At 44.4% G+C, this 24395-nt stretch overlaps 1 protein-coding gene across 1 annotated transcript in view; it reads left to right on the top strand.

Moving 5' to 3' along the window:
* Positions 1-367: 367 nt before the first annotated feature.
* Positions 368-24395, top strand: part of APC2 (APC regulator of WNT signaling pathway 2) — a gene marked incomplete at its 5' end in the record, with an annotated part of 88687 nt that continues 64659 nt past the window's right edge. The window contains 2 exons of the mRNA XM_040419806.1: positions 368-538; positions 11238-11322. Of these exons, the coding sequence (XP_040275740.1) occupies positions 368-538; positions 11238-11322 (256 nt within the window). The remainder of the gene's footprint in view (positions 539-11237; positions 11323-24395) is intronic.

Raw genomic sequence — 24395 nt, forward strand, 5'->3', positions numbered from 1 at the left:
ACATTTGAGGTGCACGTCCATAGACTACAATGAGCCTGACATATGCCAATTCATTTCTTTACCATGGGAGTCAATGAATGATCTATACAACCAAATGCATTCTATAGGGTTTGTGTTCGTTTTATACTTCTGGAGATTTTGGTGTGAACAGTCTTATTTGTAAAAGAGAGATCTTTGAGTTACCTTTTGGCTGGAATCACACATTTCTGATACAAATTTTCATGCCAAACACAAAGAGAAGAATTTTCTTTCTGATTTTCCTTCTTGTTTGATCCACTCATTATTTAAAAAAGAAAAAAGAAAAAAAAAACTGCGTGTGTGATTTCTGCCATTCACAGTTAATATATAGAGGTCTGAGTGATGTGTTTTATCTGTGCAGGTGTGTGCAAGAATTGGACTAGTTGGTTCTTCTGCTTCCTATGATCAGCTTGTCCGTCAGGTAGAAGACCTAAAGAAGGAGAATTCCCACCTGAGGAGGGAGCTGAAGGATAATAGCAGCCAACTGAGCCGCCTTGAGCATGACACATCTGACATGAAGGTGAGAGTGGATGAATGTACATTCCCAGTCTTTTGATGAGATATTCCAGTAAATGGCATGAAGGGGGGGGGGGGGGGGGCAGCAGGTTCATTGACTTCAGTGTTAATACAGTGTCACTGATGTGAATGGAACTGCTGTCAAAATAACTTAGCCAACAGAAAACTTCAGACTGAAGAGGAATGTCACCTATATTATTTTCTGCCAGTTAAAACCGATACTGACATGTATCATTTTATTCTAATCTGTTTTTATTTTCTGATTAGGGTGAATTCACATCACAACTGGTAATTACCATTGTTCTGCTCCGTTAGAGGAGCAGAACAATGAAAATTGCGGATCATGGAAGTAACGGATTCAACACATAACTGACACGAACAGAGCTGATCAGGCTCCGCTGATATGGAGTCCGTTCAGGTTCCGCTCGGGAACATTGTATGCAGGACGTTTTGTCCAATCTGTTTGACAGAATTTGTAACAGAGGCCCCAAACCGAGCCTCCAATACAGATGTGAACAAGTGCTTATAGACAATATTTTTTTGTCTGTTTTCAGTATAGGATTAAGTTGCCTGAAGTGGTGTTTTCAGCATTTAGAAGTATTTATTTTACTTGCTTTTATGGTGTCAACATATTCTGCACTTTACAGACGTTATCATCTTTCACTATCCCCTGTGGAGCTTATAATCTAAATTTAGAGTACCCAGGGGAAACCCATGCAACTATGGGTAGAATATACAAAGGCCATTCAGAATTCAGACGTTGGGGGCGGAGCCAGCAAGCCATGGTGTAGGTCGTCTCCACCAGAGCTCCTCACCGCTAGCCCAGCTTTATCAGCTTTATTCAGCAGACAGAGAACCCACGATGGGGAAAACTCTCAGAGACAGAGATGGTGCGTCAGGGAACACCCTGAAGACGAAAAAGACTCAGGGGGACTTGAATAAATTCCTTAACAGAAGATCCTCCTCGCACCCTGAGAGCTGCAAGATGGCGCGCGAGGCGCAAACTTACTCTGGACGGGAAGACGCAGATTCAGATGCCAACAGCTCAGACGCTGAAGCTTACAATAGAGGTGAGACAGACTACCTCCCTCTCACCCGAAGCTTTCTGCAACAATCGCTAGCCCAGGCCCTTACCCCAGTTATGAAAGAACTTTCTGACATTAAAGCCGAGTTCCAGCAACTTGGTCACCGGGTTGAACACCTGGAAGAAAGCCAAGATCTCCTAGTTCAGCATGAAGCCGGAGTACAAAATCGCCTGGCCGCTATGTCTAAAATGATTAATGCAGCCTATGTGCACCTGGAAGACCAGGAGAATAGAGGGCGGAGGAAAAATGTTCGTCTGCGAGGAATACCTGAGACGGTGCCGGTTGAAGACCTGCCGGACACAGTACGCCGCCTATTTGCCCTTCTGGTGGGAGAAGACCAGGCCGCCGCCATTGTCATCGAGAGGGCCCATAGAGCTCTTAGGCCTAAACCCGCTGCGGGAGATCCACCCAGAGACGTGGTGTGTACCTTAATGAACTTTTTGGACACTGCTGCAGTCCTGAAAGCGGCTAGAGAGAAGGGTGATGTCACTCTAGATGGGCACAAGGTGCTCCTGTTTCAAGATTTAGCGGCAAGTACGCTAGCCAAGCGCAGGAACCTCCGTCCGTTAACCTCGATGCTGAGGGACAAGAAACTACCGGTCCGTTGGCTGTTCCCTTTCGGCTTAAGCACCGTAATTGGGGGGAAGCAGTTCACTGTGAGACTCCTGAAGGACTTACCGCCTGTTTGGGAGGCCTTGGGAACAGATGCTCTGGACATTCAGGCTTGGCTCCCCTGCAGCCAGATACTGGACCTCCCAAGCCTGCCGCAGCCGGAGAGTTGGCGCTTGGCGCAGAAAAAGAGATCCCCGAAAAAGAGGGTCCCTTGAATCGTTTTCTCCAGAGGCCTTGGAAGCGCACTTTGATGTGGAACTCTGACGATCGCAGCCATTGAGACCGCGGCCGCATCTTCCTCTTGCAGGACTCAGGTTCTACATAGCCCCTGCCTGTTTCCTTCTTCACGGAGCTTCCCCCTCTCTTCTCTCCTCTACTGTTATCCTGCTCTCCACTCCTGTTCCTACCTACCCCCCCTTCTTCCCCCCCTATCCCGTTTTCCCCCCTCCCCCCACATGTTTCTTGTCGCCCGACCATTCTGAAAGTAGCTCATAAAAATTGACCACCCCGGGCTAGGTTGGAGCATCGGGCGGTCGTCTAAAGGTGGCAAGGTGGAGCGCCTATTCCGTGATTTATGCCTTCACTCTGTATAGTTTGACTATGTCTGCTATCTGCATTCTTTGTAATGGGCTTAGTGTGTGAGACCTGGTATTCGGGCACTTCCACACTAATTTCCCCCTCCTGAGGTCTAAGACCTCTTAGGTAAATCTTACCATTTTAGTATTTACTTCAATAATCCTATGTATTGCAATGTTTATACTCTGTTTTATATTTGTTGCCCTGTGTCACCCTCTGACTACTTTCCCAGCTCATCCGCTCAGATCCCCACACTATCGTCATGTCTGACTTAAAGATTGTGTCGTTCAATGTGAATGGCATGAATACCCTGCAAAAAAGAAGCCAAATTTACCACCTGCTCAGGAAGGAGAGTGCCGACTTAGTGCTACTGCAGGAGACCCACTTTAGACACTTGCACATACCTAGGGTAGTGAGCAAACATTTCCCTGTGTGGCATCACGCCTCTTATTCCTCAGCAGCCAGAGGGGTTTCCATAGGTCTGGGGCAGAATATACCCTTCACTTTGACATCTAAATTGGCTGATTCTGATGGACGTTATCTATTTCTGAAAGGCAGTGTGGCGAACTCCATGTTCACTCTGGTAAACCTGTACGCACCAAAGAGTGGGCAGATCCCCTGGTTGCTTCGCACGCTGGGGATTCTAAAAACCTTCAGAGAGGGGCACCTCATCATAGGGGGAGACCTCAATCTCACTCTAGATGCATCCAAGGACTCAACTTCTATAGGCCGCCCTCCCTCTAAGAGACAACTGAGAAGACTTCTTCTCACCTTCACAGACTTAGGGGTCTCAGATGTCTGGTGCCTTTTCCACCCGGAGGAAAAGGACTACACCTTCCACTCACGGGCGCACAATACATATCAACGCCTGGACTATTTACTCTTAACAAACCAATTGCTGTCTTCAGTAACGGAGGCCAGTATTGGGAACATAGTCATATCTGACCATGCGCCGGTGAGTGTGAAGGTGAGGTTTCACGCAATCCCACCGAAGTCCTGGGTTTGGAGATTGAATGAGACACTTTTAGAGGACGAATCACACAGACGAGCTGTAGATCAGTGCCTTAGAAACTATTTTAGGGAAAATGACCGGGATCTCGCCAGCAAGACAACTCTCTGGGAGGCCCACAAGGTGGTTGTTAGAGGGGAGCTTATAAGTATGCGCACCAAGGTCAAGAGAAATAGGCAGAAACAGTTAGACTCCCTCCTCCAGCAGATCTCCACACTTGAGACTCTGCACAAGAGAGCGAGATGAGGTGAGGTTTTGGAGTCGCTAAAACGGCTGAGACAACAGGTTACAGACCTACTAAACGTACGGGCTGCTAGAGCCCTAAAGACCCTGCATTTTAAACAATATCTACACGGGAATAGGGGATCCAAACTGGTCTCTAACCTTCTAAAGGGACAAAGGAACAAATCCTTTATCCAAGCCATTAAATCGAGTTCAGGCTCCCGACTTATCAACACCCCAGCGATAGCACAGTTTTGCTCCTTCTATTCGACTTTGTATAACCTCCCGGCACCCTCCACTAGCCAGCAGATTGATGACCGCATCGCAGAGTTCCTAGGCTCCATTAACATTCCGAGCCTAACAACGGAAGATATACGTGGGTTACTCCTGCCATTTACGGTAGAAGAAGTTGACCAAGTCCTCTCTTCTATTCCTTCCGGTAAGAGCCCAGGGCCTGATGGGTTTCCAATCTCCTATTACAAAAAATTCCGAGACATCCTAATACCTCACTTTGTTGTTGTTTGTAATCACCTCCTCAAAGGTGGTTCTCTATCCCCACAATCCCAGGAAGCACATATAACAATTATCCACAAAGATGGAAGAGATAAAGAGGTCTGTGGAAATTACAGACCGATATCGCTGCTAAACACTGACCTAAAATGGTGGGCTAAATTGCTTAACAGAATTTCGAAGCTGCTTCCTGGGCTGGTGGGTGAAGAGCAAGTGGACTTTGTTGCAGGCAGGGAGGGCAGACATAACATCAGTAGAGTGATACATGTGGCCACGCACGCTATTAAAACTAAGTCCCCCTTGTGCTGCTAGGCACAGATGCTGAGAAGGCGTTCGATAGGGTCAGTTGGCACTATATGAGAAGGGTATTGAATGCCTTTGGCTTCCCAGAGGACTATATAAGAGCCATTTTTACATTGTATTCAGCACCATCTGCAAAAGTGCTGGTCAACAGGACCCTATCGGACGCCTTCCAAATCAAAAATGGTACCCGCCAAGGATGCCCGTTGTCCCCCACCCTGTTCATCCTCATCCTAGAGATGCTACTGCTAAAGTTCCGTCAATCTCCCACGATTAAAGGCGTGAAACTGGGAAATCACACTCATAAGATGGCCGCCTTTGCGGACGACTTATTGCTCTTGCTGGCAAACCCAGAGGAGGCCCTGCCGGAGGTTATGCAGATATTCAAATCCTTTGGGCTAATCTCAAACTTTAAGATAAACTTTGATAAGTCGGAAGCCTTAGGTATATCTTTGTCACCTACCCTGCGAACTAGGGTCAAAGCCCTCACACTGTTTAAATGGCCTACCCAGGCAATAAAATATCTGGAAGTCATGACTCCGCTAGATCCTAAGTTCTTATTTCGTCTCAATTTCCCCCCCCGCTACTTACCAAAGTCACCTCTATTCTCTCAAAAAGCTCCTCGCCTTTCCTCACCTGGCTAGGCAGAAAGAATGTCTTAACCACCTACATCCTGCCATTACTTATGTATACTCTAAGAGCCCTTACTATTTCAATACCCTGCAACTTTTAAACAAAATTCAAGCCCTTATGAGTAAGTATCTCTGGGCTAGTGGCCGTCCTAGAATGTCCTTCCGGCTGCTCTCTCGTAGGAAAAAACATGGCAGCATTTCTCTCCCAGACATCCCGACCTATATTCAGGCCATTAACCTAGAAAGGTGGCTGAGGCTGACCAGACAAGAGTACCACTGTATGCACATAGACTTAGAATTGGCCCTTCTAGGCAAAGATTCATTCCACAGACTGTGGTTACCTGGAAAAGTGGGAGAGGGGGCCAAAATAGACAGCGAGCTTACCAGGGGGCTGTTATGTATCTGCCACAAATCAAAAGAACTCAACTCTGGTCAAGCTAAGATTTCTCCTTTGGCTCCTATATCAGTCCTACCCACCCTTATGTGTCCACAAGTTAAGATTCCATCTGAAATTTGGCTCTCAATGACCCGACACAGACTAGGTGACTTGACAAAGCTACAGGCCCCTGCCGACTTCTACGCAGCCCTTTCTGGAAGACCAGACCCTGGAAAAAGCTTCATTCAAGGGAATGACTTTGAAAATGTCTGCAGACAGTTTAAGTCCTCTAAGTTTGTTCCATTGACAGACCCGACGTGGTTAGAAAACTTTATATTACTACCAAATCTGCCCCACAAGTGTACCACCCACATATATAGGCAAATTCTCTGTGCAAGAGACTCCAATTTGCCACCATGGGTAGCGGATTGGGAGAGAGAACTACACCTCACGCTAGATGACAATAGCAAAAAATTGATCCAAAAGTGTTCACACGGTTTCTCCAAATGTATAAAAATACAAGAAAACTCTGTAAAGGTGGCGTTTAGATGGTATAGAACCCCCGAGTACCTTTATAAAATAAACCTACTCCCCACAGACCTTTGTTGGAGATGTAATGCCGCCACTGGGTCCATCTCTCACATATGGTGGTTCTGTTCGGCCATTCGCCAATTTTGGGAAGGGGTAGAGCACACTATAAACAAGATCTGTGCCACGACCCTGAGACTCACAGCCCAATTAGTTCTACTCTGGCTGCCCACTCCAAATTTTCGTCCAGGGAAGAACAATCTAACCACCCACTTACTTATGGCTGCAAAACTCCTAATTCCCCTGAAATGGAGATCAGTTGATCCACCGACCATGGATATGTGGCACGACAGATGTGTCAAATGGAGGAACTGATAGGCTGGACATACCACAGTAGAGACCGCTACCTGCTGCTCTGGCAGCCCTGGCTGAAATACAGGGCAAGCCTACTTGATCCTCTGCACTCAGGAACTAGCTAGAGATATGCGTTGGAGGATATCTTTCTTGGGATCTCCTAGACCTCCCTTCCTCCCCCCCAATGTTCCTACTTAGGGGTACATTGGCTATGGATCGTCCACTCAAAGATCCAGAGGACGTGAGTAGCTATGATCTAATTGTTATTCCTGAACGGATTGTAGCTAACAAATTAGGATGACAACACTGGGGCTGTTAGTTAGTTAGTTAGACAAGAATCTGCATAACTAATCATATGCTAAATAGTTGCAAGTCCAATTTATGTATGAAATAGCCAAGATGATTGTCTATAAAATAATGGTAGTCTCGCGTCCGAAGCTGCAGTGGACGGGAGTCTGAAAGTCAAAAGTTCAAAACAATGTTACCCTTTTGCTCGTCAGTGTATATATAGGTGATATCTGTCATTCTGACCCTGGCTGTGATGATAATGAGATGACTGCTGAAAAGTGATTTGTACAGACCAATAAGTGGCGCCTAATATTAGGGTTTGTTAACAGTGTGAAAACTGCAGCATTTTTGCTCTAGATAATGTCATGGAAAATTTAAAATACAGTGTAACATTGCCATAATTCTTTAAAAATATGTTTAACATAAAAACTTGATTTAAACAATAGGCCATTTTCTGAAGACACATTTAAAAGCTGAAGAGGCAAAGTTCCTAGTAGAGTGCAGCAGGCACCATTGGTCTAGTGTCTGGCAAGGTCCCAGCTCACAGTCCACCCATTAATGCTATATTCTGATATACAGGGAGTGCAGAATTATTAGGCAAATGAGTATTTTGACCACATCATCCTCTTTATGCATGTTGTCTTACTCCAAGCTGTATAGGCTCGAAAGCCTACTACCAATTAAGCATATTAGGTGATGTGCATCTCTGTAATGAGAAGGGGTGTGGTCTAATGACATCAACACCCTATATTAGGTGTGCATAATTATTAGGCAACTTCCTTTCCTTTGGCAAAATGGGTCAAAAGAAGGACTTGACAGGCTCAGAAAAGTCAAAAATAGTGAGATATCTTGCAGAGGGATGCAGCACTCTTAAAATTGCAAAGCTTCTGAAGCGTGATCATCGAACAATCAAGCGTTTCATTCAAAATAGTCAACAGGGTCGCAAGAAGCGTGTGGAAAAACCAAGGTGCAAAATAACTGCCCATGAACTGAAAAAAGTCAAGCGTGCAGCTGCCAAGATGCCACTTGCCACCAGTTTGGCCATATTTCAGAACTGCAACATCACTGGAGTGCCCAAAAGCACAAGGTGTGCAATACTCAGAGACATGGCCAAGGTAAGATAGGCTGAAAGACAACCACCACTGAACAAGACACACAAGCTGAAACGTCAAGACTGGGCCAAGAAATATCTCAAGACTGATTTTTCTAAGGTTTTATGGACTGATGAAATGAGAGTGAGTCTTGATGGGCCAGATGGATGGGCCCGTGGCTGGATTGGTAAAGGGCAGAGAGCTCCAGTCCGACTCAGACGCCAGCAAGGTGGAGGTGGAGTACTGGTTTGGGCTGGTATCATCAAAGATGAGCTTGTGGGGCCTTTTCGGGTTGAGGATGGAGTCAAGCTCAACTCCCAGTCCTACTGCCAGTTTCTGGAAGACACCTTCTTCAAGCAGTGGTACAGGAAGAAGTCTGCATCCTTCAAGAAAAACATGATTTTCATGCAGGACAATGCTCCATCACACGCGTCCAAGTACTCCACAGCGTGGCTGGCAAGAAAGGGTATAAAAGAAGAAAATCTAATGACATGGCCTCCTTGTTCACCTGATCTGAACCCCATTGAGAACCTGTGGTCCATCATCAAATGTGAGATTTACAAGGAGGGAAAACAGTACACCTCTCTGAACAGTGTCTGGGAGGCTGTGGTTGCTGCTGCACGCAATGTTGATGGTGAACAGATCAAAACACTGACAGAATCCATGGATGGCAGGCTTTTGAGTGTCCTTGCAAAGAAAGGTGGCTATATTGGTCACTGATTTGTTTTTGTTTTGTTTTTGAATGTCAGAAATGTATATTTGTGAATGTTGAGATGTTATATTGGTTTCACTGGTAAAAATAAATAATTGAAATGGGTATATATTTGTTTTTTGTTAAGTTGCCTAATAATTATGCACAGTAATAGTCACCTGCACACAAAGATATCCCCCTAAAATAGCTAAAACTAAAAACAAACTAAAAACTACTTCCAAAAATATTCAGCTTTGATATTAATGAGTTTTTTGGGTTCATTGAGAACATGGTTGTTGTTCAATAATAAAATTAATCCTCAAAAATACAACTTGCCTAATAATTCTGCACTCCCTGTAATGCAATGAAAAAATGAGGGTACACATTAAGATCATTTCAACTTTAATAGACTGGTATGAGCATTTCAAGATTAAAAACTGCATATGGATCTTTAATAATTACGTTGACGGTTTTATTGTAGCATGGGATGGGTCATTATAACCCGTGTGCTTAGTAACAATCTAAAGAAAAACAACCCTTTTACAATGGCAATCGGCAATTTACATAATTGCTTGGCTAGACATACTCTAATGTTAATTATTAGTTTTAAACAGACTCACTTGTTAGACGGAAGCCAATGTTTTTTTGTCTTTTTACTTACAGATAAAATATATTACTTTCCTTCTTAATCGCAGAGTGTTCAGTGGATGGATGTTCAACCCAATGTACTGTAGTTTCAGCTAACTGCATAATTTCATGGACAGCAGATTTGTTGCAGAAATTTATGTAAATGGGGGTTAAACAGGAGGTCCTGTCATTAGCTCCGAAATGCTAGAAGTCAGTGCCTATAGGTGATGCTTACCTGAAATGTATTTTTCTCAGTGCTTGCTGCTTGGCTGCATTTTATCTTACCTCCTTGGTCCCACCAAAAATATTTTACATTTTTCAAACCAGCTTCTCGATCTGAATACTTTTGAAATTGCATGTAATTCAAAATTTTGTATAGCTATTGAATTATTCAATAAATGTATCTGATGTAAAAAATGAAAATCAGACATCATACAGCGCATTAAAATAAATTTGTAACAAAATTAGAACCAGTCCTGTATCTCACATGGATCCAGAGATCTCCTTATTCATTGCTCCAATTTCTCTGCAATATTGTCCTCAGGAGGCATGCCCTTTCTGTTGCAGCTCTTTTTCTGTCACAGTTCAGGGGCATATCCTTTCTGCTGCGGCTTTCTCCTTATCACAGCTCAGGGGCGTGTCCTTTCTGCTGCAGCTTTCTCCATCTAACAGTAGATATAGCAAAGTGTACATATGAGACTATGTTCATCCAGATCTGTAGGTGGACATGCACATTACTATACAGTTTAAAGGAAGTCTTCCACCAGTAACACGCCTATGTAAGAAAGCCCAGTGCCAATTATTTCAATTTTAAATCCACTTTTAAATCTTTTTATAAATATGCAAATGAGGCCTTTAGTGCAATGAGGGTGGCGCCTTTGTTCTTTTTACACAAACAATCTCCGCTCTTTTCTCGGGCATTGACTTACAGAGCCAGGCTTTAGAGATGAAAACTCACCTGGCTCTGTATTCTTGTGAATGCACCGTTCAGTCACATATCGGTACATTCATAGTGCCGCACAGTGTTTTCTCCTCCTATGTGAGCTCCTACAGTCCTTGCCACCAGAGAGCCCGACACTTTTTCCTATAGTGTACAAGCACGTCCACCACTGCTTGGATGGCAGGGTGGTCGTAACCATGGAAATGAGCAGTGTATAATGTGATGGAAAAATAAATTCAGCCAGCAAAGGAAGCAATATGGACAATCACAATACATTAGTAAGTGCCTTGTAGTAACTTTATCTACTTGATAAATGCCATTGTGCTTTCAATTTTGTGCATGATTTTTAGAGCAACTGAAATAGAATTCTTCCAGGCCCCACAACATTGAGCATGATAAGTTTGAATAAATTAGGAGAATAATCCCCGGGGTACTTAACTCCTCACTGACTTTATTACTTTTCACATTTTTAAAACCAAAGTGTGATGAGTGTTGTGACATGTGGATGACTTTTGGCTTGTTAGAGAAAATGTTGTAAATTTTATGTAACGTTGTGCCCTCTGGGCCCTGTTGCCAGCACACTATGACATTTTGCTCTCCCCAGATACAGTCTTTATTATATCAATGAATGTATCTGTGTCAGTCTCAAAGTTTCCTGTATTTTCACTTCCACTAGCCGCTGTATTTAGTCTGAATAATGACCATATGAGCATGGAATGTATTCTGCGAAATCTGTAGCCTAAGGGCATGGAGGCATTCATAGGCTGCGTGGTTTGTTCAAATAAATGCACAAATATCATCTACAGTATATGTCTAATTGTTAAAGAAAATATTCACATTGTTTCACATATCTTGATTTTAGGAGGTTTTAAAACATCTTCAGGACAAACTTGAACAAGATGTTGGAACAACGACAGAGCAGCCTGATGCTTTGGATCACATGAAAGGTGAGTAATAGAAGATATGATGTGAATGTTACTAATCATTGTTTTAAAACTTTTGCAGTTTATCTAAATACAATTAGAGTTGAGTGAACCCGAACTGTAAAGTTCGGGTTCGTACCGAACTTTAGGTTTTTCGGCACCCGGACCCGAACCTGAACATTTACGTAAAAGTTCAGGTTCGGTGTTCGGCGCTTTCTTGGCGCTTTTTGAAAGGCTGCCCAGCAGCCAATCAACAAGCGTCGTACTACTTGCCCCAAAAGGCCATCACAGCGATGCCTACTATTGGCATGGCTGTGATTGGCCAACTGCAGCATGTGACCCAGCCTCTATTTAGGCTGGAGTCACGTAGCGCCGCCCGTCACTCTGCTCGGATTAGTGTAGGGATAGGCGGCAGCTGCTGTGAGGGAGAGATCAGGGAGAAATCTTATGAAGAACTGCTTCTTTACTCAGCGATCTACAGCAAATGTGTTTTGTGGGTGCAGTGCACAATTGTTTAAAACCTGCCCTGAGCCAACTACTACTGAAAACAAACTTATTTTCCTTCAGTTAGTCAATATCAATACATAATCGGCAGCCATTTTATGCAACGATAGTGCACCAGCACAGGATATCTGCATGTCTGCAAGTCCAGAAATACTGCTTTGAGACACTGGGGTTAAAAAAAACCCTTTTTTTCACATAGTGCACATCTAGGATTATCGCTGCATAAGTGAGTGTCACGTTTAGGCCAGAAATACAGCTTTTTGCTTACTGGGGTGAAAAAAAACGTCTGATATACTGCACATATGGGATTAGACGTGCATAAGTGACTGTGAAATTTAGGCCACAAATACGGCTTTCTCATACTGGGGCATACTGAGGTGAAAAAAAACCATCTGTTTCATATAGTGAAAATCTAGGATTAGACGTGCATAAGTGAGTGTCACATTTAGGCCAGAAATACAGCTTTTTGCTTACTGGGGTGAAAAAAAACCATCTGTTTCATATAGTGCACATCTAGCATTAGACGTGCATAAGTGAGTGTCACATTTAGGCCAGAAATACAGCTTTTTGTTTACTGGGGTGAAAAAACCCTCTGATATACTGCACATCTGGGATTAGACGTGCATAAGTGACTGTGAAATTTAGGCCACAAATACAGCTTTCTCATACTCGGGCATACTGGGGTGAAAAAAAAACATCTGTTTCATATAGTGCACATCTAGGATTAGACGTGCATAAGTGAGTGTCACATTTAGGCCAGAAATACAGCTCTTTGCTTACTGGGGTGAAAAAACCCTCTGATATACTGCACATCTGGGATTAGACGTGCATAAGTGACTGTGAAATTTAGGCCACAAATAAGGCTTTCTCATACTCGGGCGGAAAAAAAACATCTGTTTCATATAGTGCACATCTAGGATTAGACGTGCATAAGTGAGTGTCACATTTAGGCCAGAAATACAGCTCTTTGTTTACTGGGGTGAAAAAACCCTCTGATATACTGCACATCTGGGATTAGACATGCATAAGTGAGTGTCACATTTAGGCCACAAATACAGTTTTTTGGTTACTGGGGTGAAAAAACCCTCTGATATACTGCACATCTGGGATTAGACGTGCATAAGTGAGTGTCACGTTTAGGCCAGAAATACGAATTTTTGCTTACTGGGGTTAAAAAACCCTCTGATATACTACGCTTCTGGGATTAGACGTGCATAAGTGAGTGTCACATTTAGGCCAGAAATACAGCTTTTTGCTTACTGAGGTTATAAAAACCCTCTGATATATTGCACATCTGGGATTAGACTTGCATAAGTAAGTGTCACATTTAGGCCACAAATACAGCTTTTTGCTTGCTGGGGTTATAAAAACCCTCTGATATACTGCACATCTGGGATTAGACGTGCATAAGTGAATGTGAAATGTAGGCCACAAATACAGTTTTCTCATACTCGGGCATACTGGGGTGAAAAAAACCCCCATCTGTTTCATATAGTGCACATCTAGGATTAGACGTGCATAAGTGAGTGTCACATTTAGGCCAGAAATACAGCTCTTTGCTTACTGGGGTGAAAAAACCCTCTGATATTCTGCACATCTGGGATTAGACATGCATAAGTGAGTGTCACATTTAGGCCACATCTAGGATTAGACGTGCATAAGTGAGTGTCACATTTAGGCCAGAAATACAGCTTTTGCTTACTGGGGTGAAAAAAAAACATCTGTTTCATATAGTGCACATCTAGGATTAGATGTGCATAAGTGAGTGTCACATTTAGGCCACAAATACAGCTTTTTGCTTACTGGGGTTATAAAAACCCTCTGATATACTGCACATCTGGGATTAGACGTGCATAAGTAAGTGTCACATTTAGGCCATAAATACAGCTTTTTGCTTACTGGGGTGAAAAACCCTCTGATATACTGCACATCTGGAATTAGACGTGCATAAGTGACTGTGAAATTTAGGCCACAAATACGGCTTTCTCATACTGGGGTGAAAAAAAAACATCTGTTTCATATACTGCACATCTAGGATTAGACGTGCATAAGTGAGTGTCACATTTAGGCCAGAAATACAGCTATTTGCTTACTGGGGTGAAAAAAAACATCTGTTTCATATAGTGCACATCTAGGATTAGATGTGCATAAGTGAATGTCACATTTAGGCCACAAATACAGCTTTTTGCTTACTGGGGTTATAAAAACCCTCTGATATACTGCACATCTGGGATTAGACGTGCATAAGTGACTGTGAAATTTAGGCCACAAATACAGCTTTCTCATACTTGGGCATACTGGGGTGAAAAAACCCCCATCTGTTTCATATAGTGCACATCTAGGATTAGACGTGCATAAGTGAGTGTCACATTTAGGCCAGAAATACAGCTCTTTGCTTACTGGGGTGAAAAAACCCTCTGATATACTGCACATCTGGGATTAGACATGCATAAGTGAGTGTCACATTTAGGCCACAAATACGGCTTTTTGGTTACTGGGGTGAAAAAACCCTCTGATATACTGCACATCTGGGATTAGACGTGCATAAGTGAGTGTCACATTTAGGCCAGAAATACGGATTTTTGCTTACTGGGATGAAAAAACCCTCTGATATACTGCGCATCTGGGATTAGACGTGCATAAGTGACTGTCACATTTAGGCCAGAAATACAGCTTTTTGCTAACTGGGGTTATAAAAACCCTCTGATATACTGCACATCTGGGATTAGACGTGCATAAGTGAGTGTCACATTTAAGCCAGAAATACGGCTTTTTGGTTACTGGGGTTATAAAAACCCTCCGATATACTGCACATCTGGGATTAGACGTGCATAAGTGAGTGTCACATTTAGGCCACAAATACAGCTTTTTGGTTACTGGGGTTATAAAAACCCTCTGATATACTGCACATCTGGGATTAGACGTGCATAAGTGAGTGTCACATTTAGGCCAGAAATACAGCTTTTTGCTTACTGGGGTGAAAAAAAAACATCTGTTTCATATAGTGCACATCTAGGATTAGATGTGCATAAGTGAGTGTCACATTTAGGCCACAAATACAGCTTTTTGCTTACTGGGGTGAAAAAAAAACATCTGTTTCATATAGTGCACATCTAGGATTAGATGTGCATAAGTGAATGTCACATTTAGGCCACAAATACAGCTTTTTGCTTACTGGGGTTATAAAAACCCTCTGATATACTGCACATCTGGGATTAGACGTGCATAAGTGACTGTGAAATTTAGGCCACAAATACAGCTTTCTCATACTTGGGCATACTGGGGTGAAAAAACCCCCATCTGTTTCATATAGTGCACATCTAGGATTAGACGTGCATAAGTGAGTGTCACATTTAGGCCAGAAATACAGCTCTTTGCTTACTGGGGTGAAAAAACCCTCTGATATACTGCACATCTGGGATTAGACATGCATAAGTGAGTGTCACATTTAGGCCACAAATACGGCTTTTTGGTTACTGGGGTGAAAAAACCCTCTGATATACTGCACATCTGGGATTAGACGTGCATAAGTGAGTGTCACATTTAGGCCAGAAATACGGATTTTTGCTTACTGGGATGAAAAAACCCTCTGATATACTGCGCATCTGGGATTAGATGTGCATAAGTGACTGTCACATTTAGGCCAGAAATACAGCTTTTTGCTAACTGGGGTTATAAAAACCCTCTGATATACTGCACATCTGGGATTAGACGTGCATAAGTGAGTGTCACATTTAAGCCAGAAATACGGCTTTTTGGTTACTGGGGTTATAAAAACCCTCCGATATACTGCACATCTGGGATTAGACGTGCATAAGTGAGTGTCACATTTAGGCCACAAATACAGCTTTTTGGTTACTGGGGTTATAAAAACCCTCTGATATACTGCACATCTGGGATTAGACGTGCATAAGTGAGTGTCACATTTAGGCCAGAAATACGACTTTTTGGTTACTGGGGTTAAAAAAAACCTCCGATATACTGCACATCTGGGATTAGACGTGCATAAGTGAGTGTCACATTTAGGCCAGAAATACAGCTTTTTGCTTACTGGGGTGAAAAAAAAAGATCTGTTTCATATAGTGCACATCTAGGATTAGATGTGCATAAGTGAGTGTCACATTTAGGCCACAAATACAGCTTTTTGCTTACTGGGGTGAAAAAACCCTTTGATATACTGCACAACTGGGATTAGACGTGCATAAGTGAGTGTCACATATAGTCCACAAATACGGCTTTTTGGTTACTGGGGTTATAAAAACCCTCTGATATACTGCACATATGGGATTAGACGTGCATAAGTGAGTGTCACATTTAGGCCAGAAATACAGCTTTTTGCTTACTGGGGTGAAAAAACCCTCTGATATGCTGCACATCTGGGATTAGACGTGCATAAGTGAGTGTCACATTTAAGCCACAAATATGGCTTTTTGGTTACTGGGGTGAAAAAACCCTCTGATATACTGCACATCTGGGATTAGACATGCATAAGTGAGTGTCACATTTAGGCCAGAAATATGGCTTTTTAGTTACTGGGGTTATAAAAACCCTCTGATATATTGCACATCTGGGATTAGACATGCATAAGTGAGTGTCACATTTAGGCCAGAAATATGGCTTTTTGCTTACTGGGGTTAAAAAACCCTCTAATATACTGCACATCTGGGATTAGACATGCATAAGTGAATGTGAAATGTAGGCCACAAATACAGTTTTCTCATACTCGGGCATACTGGGGTGAAAAAAAACCCCATCTGTTTCATATAGTGCACATCTAGGATTAGACGTGCATAAGTGAGTGTCACATTTAGGCCAGAAATACAGCTCTTTGCTTACTGGGGTGAAAAAACCCTCTGATATTCTGCACATCTGGGATTAGACATGCATAAGTGAGTGTCACATTTAGGCCACATCTAGGATTAGACGTGCATAAGTGAGTGTCACATTTAGGCCAGAAATACAGCTTTTTGCTTACTGGGGTGAAAAAAAAACATCTGTTTCATATAGTGCACATCTAGGATTAGATGTGCATAAGTGAGTGTCACATTTAGGCCACAAATACAGCTTTTTGCTTACTGGGGTTATAAAAACCCTCTGATATACTGCACATCTGGGATTAGACGTGCATAAGTAAGTGTCACATTTAGGCCAGAAATACAGCTTTTTTCTTACTGGGGTGAAAAACCCTCTGATATACTGCACATCTGGGATTAGACGTGCATAAGTGACTGTGAAATTTAGGCCACAAATACGGCTTTCTCATACTGGGGTGAAAAAAAAACATCTGTTTCATATACTGCACATCTAGGATTAGACGTGCATAAGTGAGTGTCACATTTAGGCCAGAAATACAGCTATTTGCTTACTGGGGTGAAAAAAAAACATCTGTTTCATATAGTGCACATCTAGGATTAGATGTGCATAAGTGAATGTCACATTTAGGCCACAAATACAGCTTTTTGCTTACTGGGGTTATAAAAACCCTCTGATATACTGCACATCTGGGATTAGACGTGCATAAGTGACTGTGAAATTTAGGCCACAAATACAGCTTTCTCATACTTGGGCATACTGGGGTGAAAAAACCCCCATCTGTTTCATATAGTGCACATCTAGGATTAGACGTGCATAAGTGAGTGTCACATTTAGGCCAGAAATACAGCTCTTTGCTTACTGGGGTGAAAAAACCCTCTGATATACTGCACATCTGGGATTAGACATGCATAAGTGAGTGTCACATTTAGGCCACAAATACGGCTTTTTGGTTACTGGGGTGAAAAAACCCTCTGATATACTGCACATCTGGGATTAGACGTGCATAAGTGAGTGTCACATTTAGGCCAGAAATACGGATTTTTGCTTACTGGGATGAAAAAACCCTCTGATATACTGCACATCTGGGATTAGACGTGCATAAGTGACTGTCACATTTAGGCCAGAAATACAGCTTTTTGCTAACTGGGGTTATAAAAACCCTCTGATATACTGCACATCTGGGATTAGACGTGCATAAGTGAGTGTCACATTTAAGCCAGAAATACGGCTTTTTGGTTACTGGGGTTATAAAAACCCTCCGATATACTGCACATCTGGGATTAGACGTGCATAAGTGAGTGTCACATTTAGGCCACAAATACAGCTTTTTGGTTACTGGGGTTATAAAAACCCTCTGATATACTGCACATCTGGGATGAGACATGCATAAGTGAGTGTCACATTTAGGCCAGAAATACGACTTTTTGGTTACTGGGGTTATAAAAACCCTCCGATATACTGCACATCTGGGATTAGACGTGCATAAGTGAGTGTCACATTTAGGCCAGAAATACAGCTTTTTGCTTACTGGGGTGAAAAAAAAACATCTGTTTCATATAGTGCACATCTAGGATTAGATGTGCATAAGTGAGTGTCCCATTTAGGCCACAAATACAGCTTTTTGCTTACTGGGGTGAAAAAACCCTTTGATATACTGCACATCTGGGATTAGACGTGCATAAGTGAGTGTCACATATAGGCCACAAATACGGCTTTTTGGTTACTGGGGTTATAAAAACCCTCTGATATACTGCACATATGGGATTAGACGTGCATAAGTGAGTGTCACATTTAGGCCAGAAATACAGCTTTTTGCTTACTGGGGTGAAAAAACCCTCTGATATGCTGCACATCTGGGATTAGACGTGCATAAGTGAGTGTCACATTTAAGCCACAAATATGGCTTTTTGGTTACTGGGGTGAAAAAACCCTCTGATATACTGCACATCTGGGATTAGACATGCATAAGTGAGTGTCACATTTAGGCCACAAATACGGCTTTTTGCTTACTGGGGTGAAAAAACCCTCTGATATACTGCACATCTGGGATTAGACGTGCATAAGTGAGTGTCACATTTAGGCCAGAAATATGGCTTTTTAGTTACTGGGGTTATAAAAACCCTCTGATATATTGCACATCTGGGATTAGACATGCATAAGTGAGTGTCACATTTAGGCCAGAAATATGGCTTTTTGCTTACTGGGGTTAAAAAACCCTCTAATATACTGCACATCTGGGATTAGACGTGCATAAGTTACTGTGAAATATAGGCCACAAATACTGCTGTCATATAGAGTTTAAAAAAATAATAATTGAGTGCAATACCCTACATCAGGGTTTTTATTGGCGGTTAATTTTTAACAGACTTAACCACTTTTTACTTTGCTTGATGAACGCTAACTATGAGGCAAACATCTAATAAGGGACGCGGTCATGGTCGTGGTGGTGGTGTTGGTGGAGCCTCTGGTTCAGGGAGAGGATGTGGCCGTTCTGCCACAGCTACACGTCCTACTGAACCTACTGCCTCAGGTCCCAGTAGCCGCCAGAATCTACAGCGATATTTGGTCGGGCCTAATGCCGTTCTAAGGATGGTAAGGCCTGAGCAAGTACAGGTGCTAGTCAATTGGGTGGCCGACAGTGAATCCAGCACGTTCACATTATCTCCCACTCAGTCTTCTGCAGAAAGCGCACAGGTGGCGCCTGAAACCCATGCCCATCAGTCTGTCACATGACCCCCGTGCATATCGGGGAACCTGTCTGAGCCTCAAGTCATGCAGCAGTCTCTTATGCTGTTTGAAGACTCTGCTGGCAGGGTTTCCCAAGGGCATCCACCTAGCCCTTCCCCAGGGGTGGAAGACATAGAATGCACTGACGCACAACCACTTATGTTTCCTGATGAGGACATGGGAATACCACCTCCGTACGTCTCTGATGATGACGAAACACAGGTGCCAACTGCTGCGTCTTTCTGCAGTGTGCAGACCGAAAAGGAGGCCAGGGAGGAAGACTGGGTTGAAGACGATGCAGGGGACGATGAGGTCCTAGACCCCACATGGAATGAACGTCGTGCCACTGACTTTCAGAGTTCGGAGGAAGAGGCAGTGGTGAGACCGAGCCAACAGCGTAGCAAAAGAGGGAGCAGGGTGCAAAAGCAGAGCAGCCGTCGCCAAAACAGTTCACCTGCTACTGGCCACCGTCACCAGGGACCGAGCACACCAAAGGCAGCTTCAAGGAGTTCCCTGGCATGGCACTTCTTCACACAATGTGCTGACGACAAGACCTGAGTGGTTTGCACGCTGTGCCATCAGAGCCTGAAGCGAGGCATTAATGTTCTGAACCTTAGCACAACCTGCATGACCACGCATCTACATGTGAGACACGGGCTGCAGTGGAGTAAGCACCTTCAGAACCAAGAAAGGGCTCAGGCCCCTCCTGCTCCCTCTACTGCTGCTGCCTCGGCCTCTTCCTCCGCCTCTGGAGGAACGTTGGCACCTGCCACCCAGCAAACAGAGGATGTGCCACCAACAACACCACCTCCGTCACCAAGCATCTCGACCATGTCACACGGAAGCGTTCAGCTCTCCATCTCACAAACCTTTAAGAGAAAGTGTAAATTCCCACCTAGCCACCCTCGATCCCTGGCCCTGAATGCCAGCATTTCTAAACTACTGGCCTTTGAAATGCTGTCATTCAGGCTGGTGGAGACGGACAGCATCAAACGGCTCATGTCGCTTGCTGTCCCACAGTACGTCGTTCCCAGCCGCCACTACTTCTCCAGGAGAGCCGTGCCCTCCCTGCACAACCAAGTATCGGATAAATTCCAGTGTGCACTGCGCAACGCCATCTGTGGCAAGGTCCACCTAACCACAGATACGTGGACCAGTAAGCACGGCCAGGGACGCTATATCTCCCTAACTGCACACTGGGTAAATGTAGTGGCGGCTGGGCCTCAGGCGGAGAGCTGTTTGGCGCACGTCCTTCCGCCGCCAAGGATCGCAGGGCACCATTCTTTGCCTCCTGTTGCCTCCTCTTCTACCACCTCCTCATCCGGTCAGCGACAGACCTTCACCACCAACTTCAGCTCAGACAGGGGTAAACGTCAGCAGGCCGTTCTGAAACTGATGTGTTTTGGGGGACAGGCCCCACACCACGCAGGAGTTGTGGCGGGGTATAGTACAACAGACCGACGAGTGGTTGCTGCCAGTGAGCCTCAAGCCCGGCCTGGTGGTGTGCGATAATGGGCGAAATCTCGTTGCAGCTCTGGGACTAGCCGGTTTGACGCACATCCCTTGCCTGGCGCATGTGCTGAATTTGGTGGTGCAGAAATTCATTCACAACTACCCTGACATGTCAGAGCTGCTGCATAAAGTGCGGGCCGTCTGTGCGCGCTTCCGGCGTTCTCATCCTCCCGCCGCTCGGCTGTCTGCTCTACAGCGTAACTTCGGCCTTCCCGCTCACCGCCTCATATGCGACGTGCCCACCAGGTGGAACTCCACCTTGCACATGCTGGAGAGACTGTGCGAGCAGCAGCAGGCCATAGTGAAGTTTCAGCTGCAGCACGCATGGGTGAGTCGCACTGCGGAACAGCACCACTTCACCACCAATGACTGGGCCTCCACGCGAGACCTGTGTGCCCTGTTGCGCTGTTTCGAGTACTCCACCAACATGGCCAGTGGCGATGACGCCGTTATCAGCGTTACAATACCACTTCTATGTCTCATTGAGAAAACACTTAGGGCGATGATGGAAGAGGATGTGGCCCAGGACGAGGAGGAGGAAGAGGGGTCATCTCTAACACTTTCAGGCCAGTCTTTTAGAAGTTGCTCCAGAAAGAGGATTTTTGCAACAGCAGAGGCCAGGTACAAATTTGGCCAGCCAGGGCCCACTACTGGAGGACGAGGAGGAGGATGGGGATGAAGCATGTTCACAGCGGGGTGGCATCCAACGCAGCTCGGGCCCATCACTGCAGGGTTGGCCACATTTTAACGTGTGCTGACTACTGGGTGGCCACCCTGCTGGATCCCCATTACAAAGACAATATGCCATCCTTAATTCCCTCACTGGAGCATGATCGGAAGATGCGCGACTACAGGCGCATGCTGGTAGACGCGCTCCTGAGAGCATTCCCGACTGACGCCGGGGGACAAGTGGAAGCACAAGGCGAAGGCAGGGGAGGAGGAAGAGGTCACCAACGCAGCTGTGTCAGCGCCAGCACCTCAGAAGGCAGGGTTAGCATGGCCGACATGTGGAAAAGCTTTGTCACCTCGCCGCAACAACCGGCCCCAACTGCTGATATGGAGCGTGTTAGCAGGAGGCAGCATTTGAACAACATGGTGGAACAGTACCTGTGCACACGACTACACGTACTGACTGATGGTTCTGCCCCATTCAACTTCTGGGTCTCCAAATTGTCCACATGGCCAGAGCTTGCCCTGTATGCCTTGGAGGTGCTGGCCTGCCCTGCAGCCAGTGTACTCTCTGAACGTGTATTTAGCACGGCAGGAGGCGTCATTACAGACAGACGCAGCCGCCTGTCCACAGTTAACGTGGACAAGCTCACGTTCATTAAAATGAACCAGGCCTGGATCCCACAAGACTTGTCTGTACCTTGTGCAGAATAGACAGTTCTAACAGCCTCAACCATCCATCCTTGTACTCAAGTGCACTTATTCCTTTTTTTATTTTTTTTATATGTCCCAATATTTTGGGGGATACCCCTATGTAAAAATGCAAAATAACACACATCTGTGTTGGCTACCTATTCCTCCTTCGCCGCCGCTTCCACCTAGACCGCCACGTGAGCCTACACGGCCACATCCACCCATTCACAACCTCTTCCTTCTACATCATTCTTATTTTATTTTTTTTTAAGGTCTTTTATGTTTTTTTTATTCATTTCCCTATCCACATTTGTTTGCAGAGCATTTGCCATGCTCTTAAGCACATTTTGCTGCCTTTTGCAGCCCTCTAGCTGTTTCCAGGGCTATTTTAGAGCCATTTTAATGGCCAAAAGTTTGGGTGCCCATTGACTTGGGGTTTGGGTTCGGGGTCAAGTTCGGGTCAAGTTCGGGTCCCGAACATGAACTTTTTTTTCAAGTTCGGCCGAACCTGCCGAACCCGAACATCCAGGTGTCCGCTCAATTCTAAATACAATACAGTCAGGGGCATAACTAGTTATCACGGGGGCCCCTGTGGCAGGCGCAGCACTATGAAGTGCCTTTTGCGCTGTGGCATTAGAAGAATTTTGATATCTCTGACTTTTTAGTCTAACCAGACTGTCTATTACTCTGTAATTCCTCTAGCACCGTTCTATGGAAGCAGTAGGTTTAAAGAACACACCAAATGCTTGAAATAATTTCTTTATTAACTTCAACTTTTCTTCATATATAACACTGCCGCCTCTACAGCAGATAGTGCATGTACATAACACGTGTTGAAAATAAAGTATCACAAAATGGCGGTATGCATAAGATGGTGGTTCAACTGTTCAATCTTGTAATTCAACATAAAATGGTGGATATAGTTCTTTCTTCAGTATCTGTACTCTCACTTTAAGTTATTTAGGTACTTTATGATCTCTCTGAGAGGTATATCTGAGGTCTAACTAATAGTTCACTTGCTCTACTTGGTTTGCAGTTTGCTCTATACAATTGCTTATGATTGGGTATGAGCAGTTTGCATTTGTATGCAATTTGTTTGGATTGTATGGCTCAATAGTTCGTTTGTATAGTATTTGTAGTTTGCAATTTGTGGAACTGTAAGTAAACATACATATAACCAGTTCAGTATAAAGTTCTAATCACTATATTAACAATAGGAACATTATATAACTGTTTTAAATACCTATTTTGGCCTCTTGCTTTCATAGGCTCATCTAAGTCAGTACAGACTAATTGTTGCTTGGGAGAGGTAACCAATTGCTCAGGAATTTTCGATCTCTCCCTAAGACGCCTATCTATTCTGATAGAGAGGGACATAACAGCATCAAGGGAAAGGGGGGTCTCATACAGCGCCAGTGCATCCTTAATCCTTTCAGATAACCCAGAGCAGAACTGACTCCTGAGAGCCGGGTCGTTCCACTGAGTATCCGTAGCCCACCTACGGAACTCTGAGCAATATTCCTCTGCTGACCGATCTCCCTGTAGGAGTCTCCGTAACTTCGACTCAGCCGGGGCGACTCGGTCAGGGTCATCATATATGAGACCCAAAGCCCCAAAAAATCCATCCACTGACCGGAGAGCCTGGGAACCAGGGGGTAACGAGAACGCCCAGGATTGTGGGTCCCCCTGAAGCAGGGAAATGACAATCCCAACCCGCTGTTCTTCATTACCTGAGGAGTAAGGGCGCAACTTAAAGTATAATTTGCAGGCCTCACGGAACGTCGCAAATTTGTCCCTTCCCCCAGAAAATCTGTCAGGAAGAACAACCTTGGGTTCTGTAACAACCTGGTTACCCATAGCAACCGCTGGGGGTGCGGTCTGCTGCATTTGCTGCTGTTGTTGGAGGACAGACGCCTTCAATCCTGCCACCTCCAAAGACAGGCCTTGAAGCTGTTTTGCCAAGGCAGCAATAGGATCCATATTGGATTCTAAGTAGAGAAAAAAAAACAACAAAAAGAAATTTATTTTTATTTTTCTCAAAAAGTAATGGCCAGTTATAGAGCTTCCTGCCTGGACATCTATACTGACCCACTGGAGTTGTGAATCCTGGTTGTCGTTCCAGAGTGCTACCCTCCGGATCCCTGTTGGGCTTCTTGTTGTCTCCTGTTGTCGCCCAC

This window comes from Bufo bufo, chromosome 2 (genome assembly GCF_905171765.1).
Source record: "Bufo bufo chromosome 2, aBufBuf1.1, whole genome shotgun sequence".
Taxonomy (NCBI): Eukaryota; Metazoa; Chordata; class Amphibia; order Anura; family Bufonidae; genus Bufo; species Bufo bufo.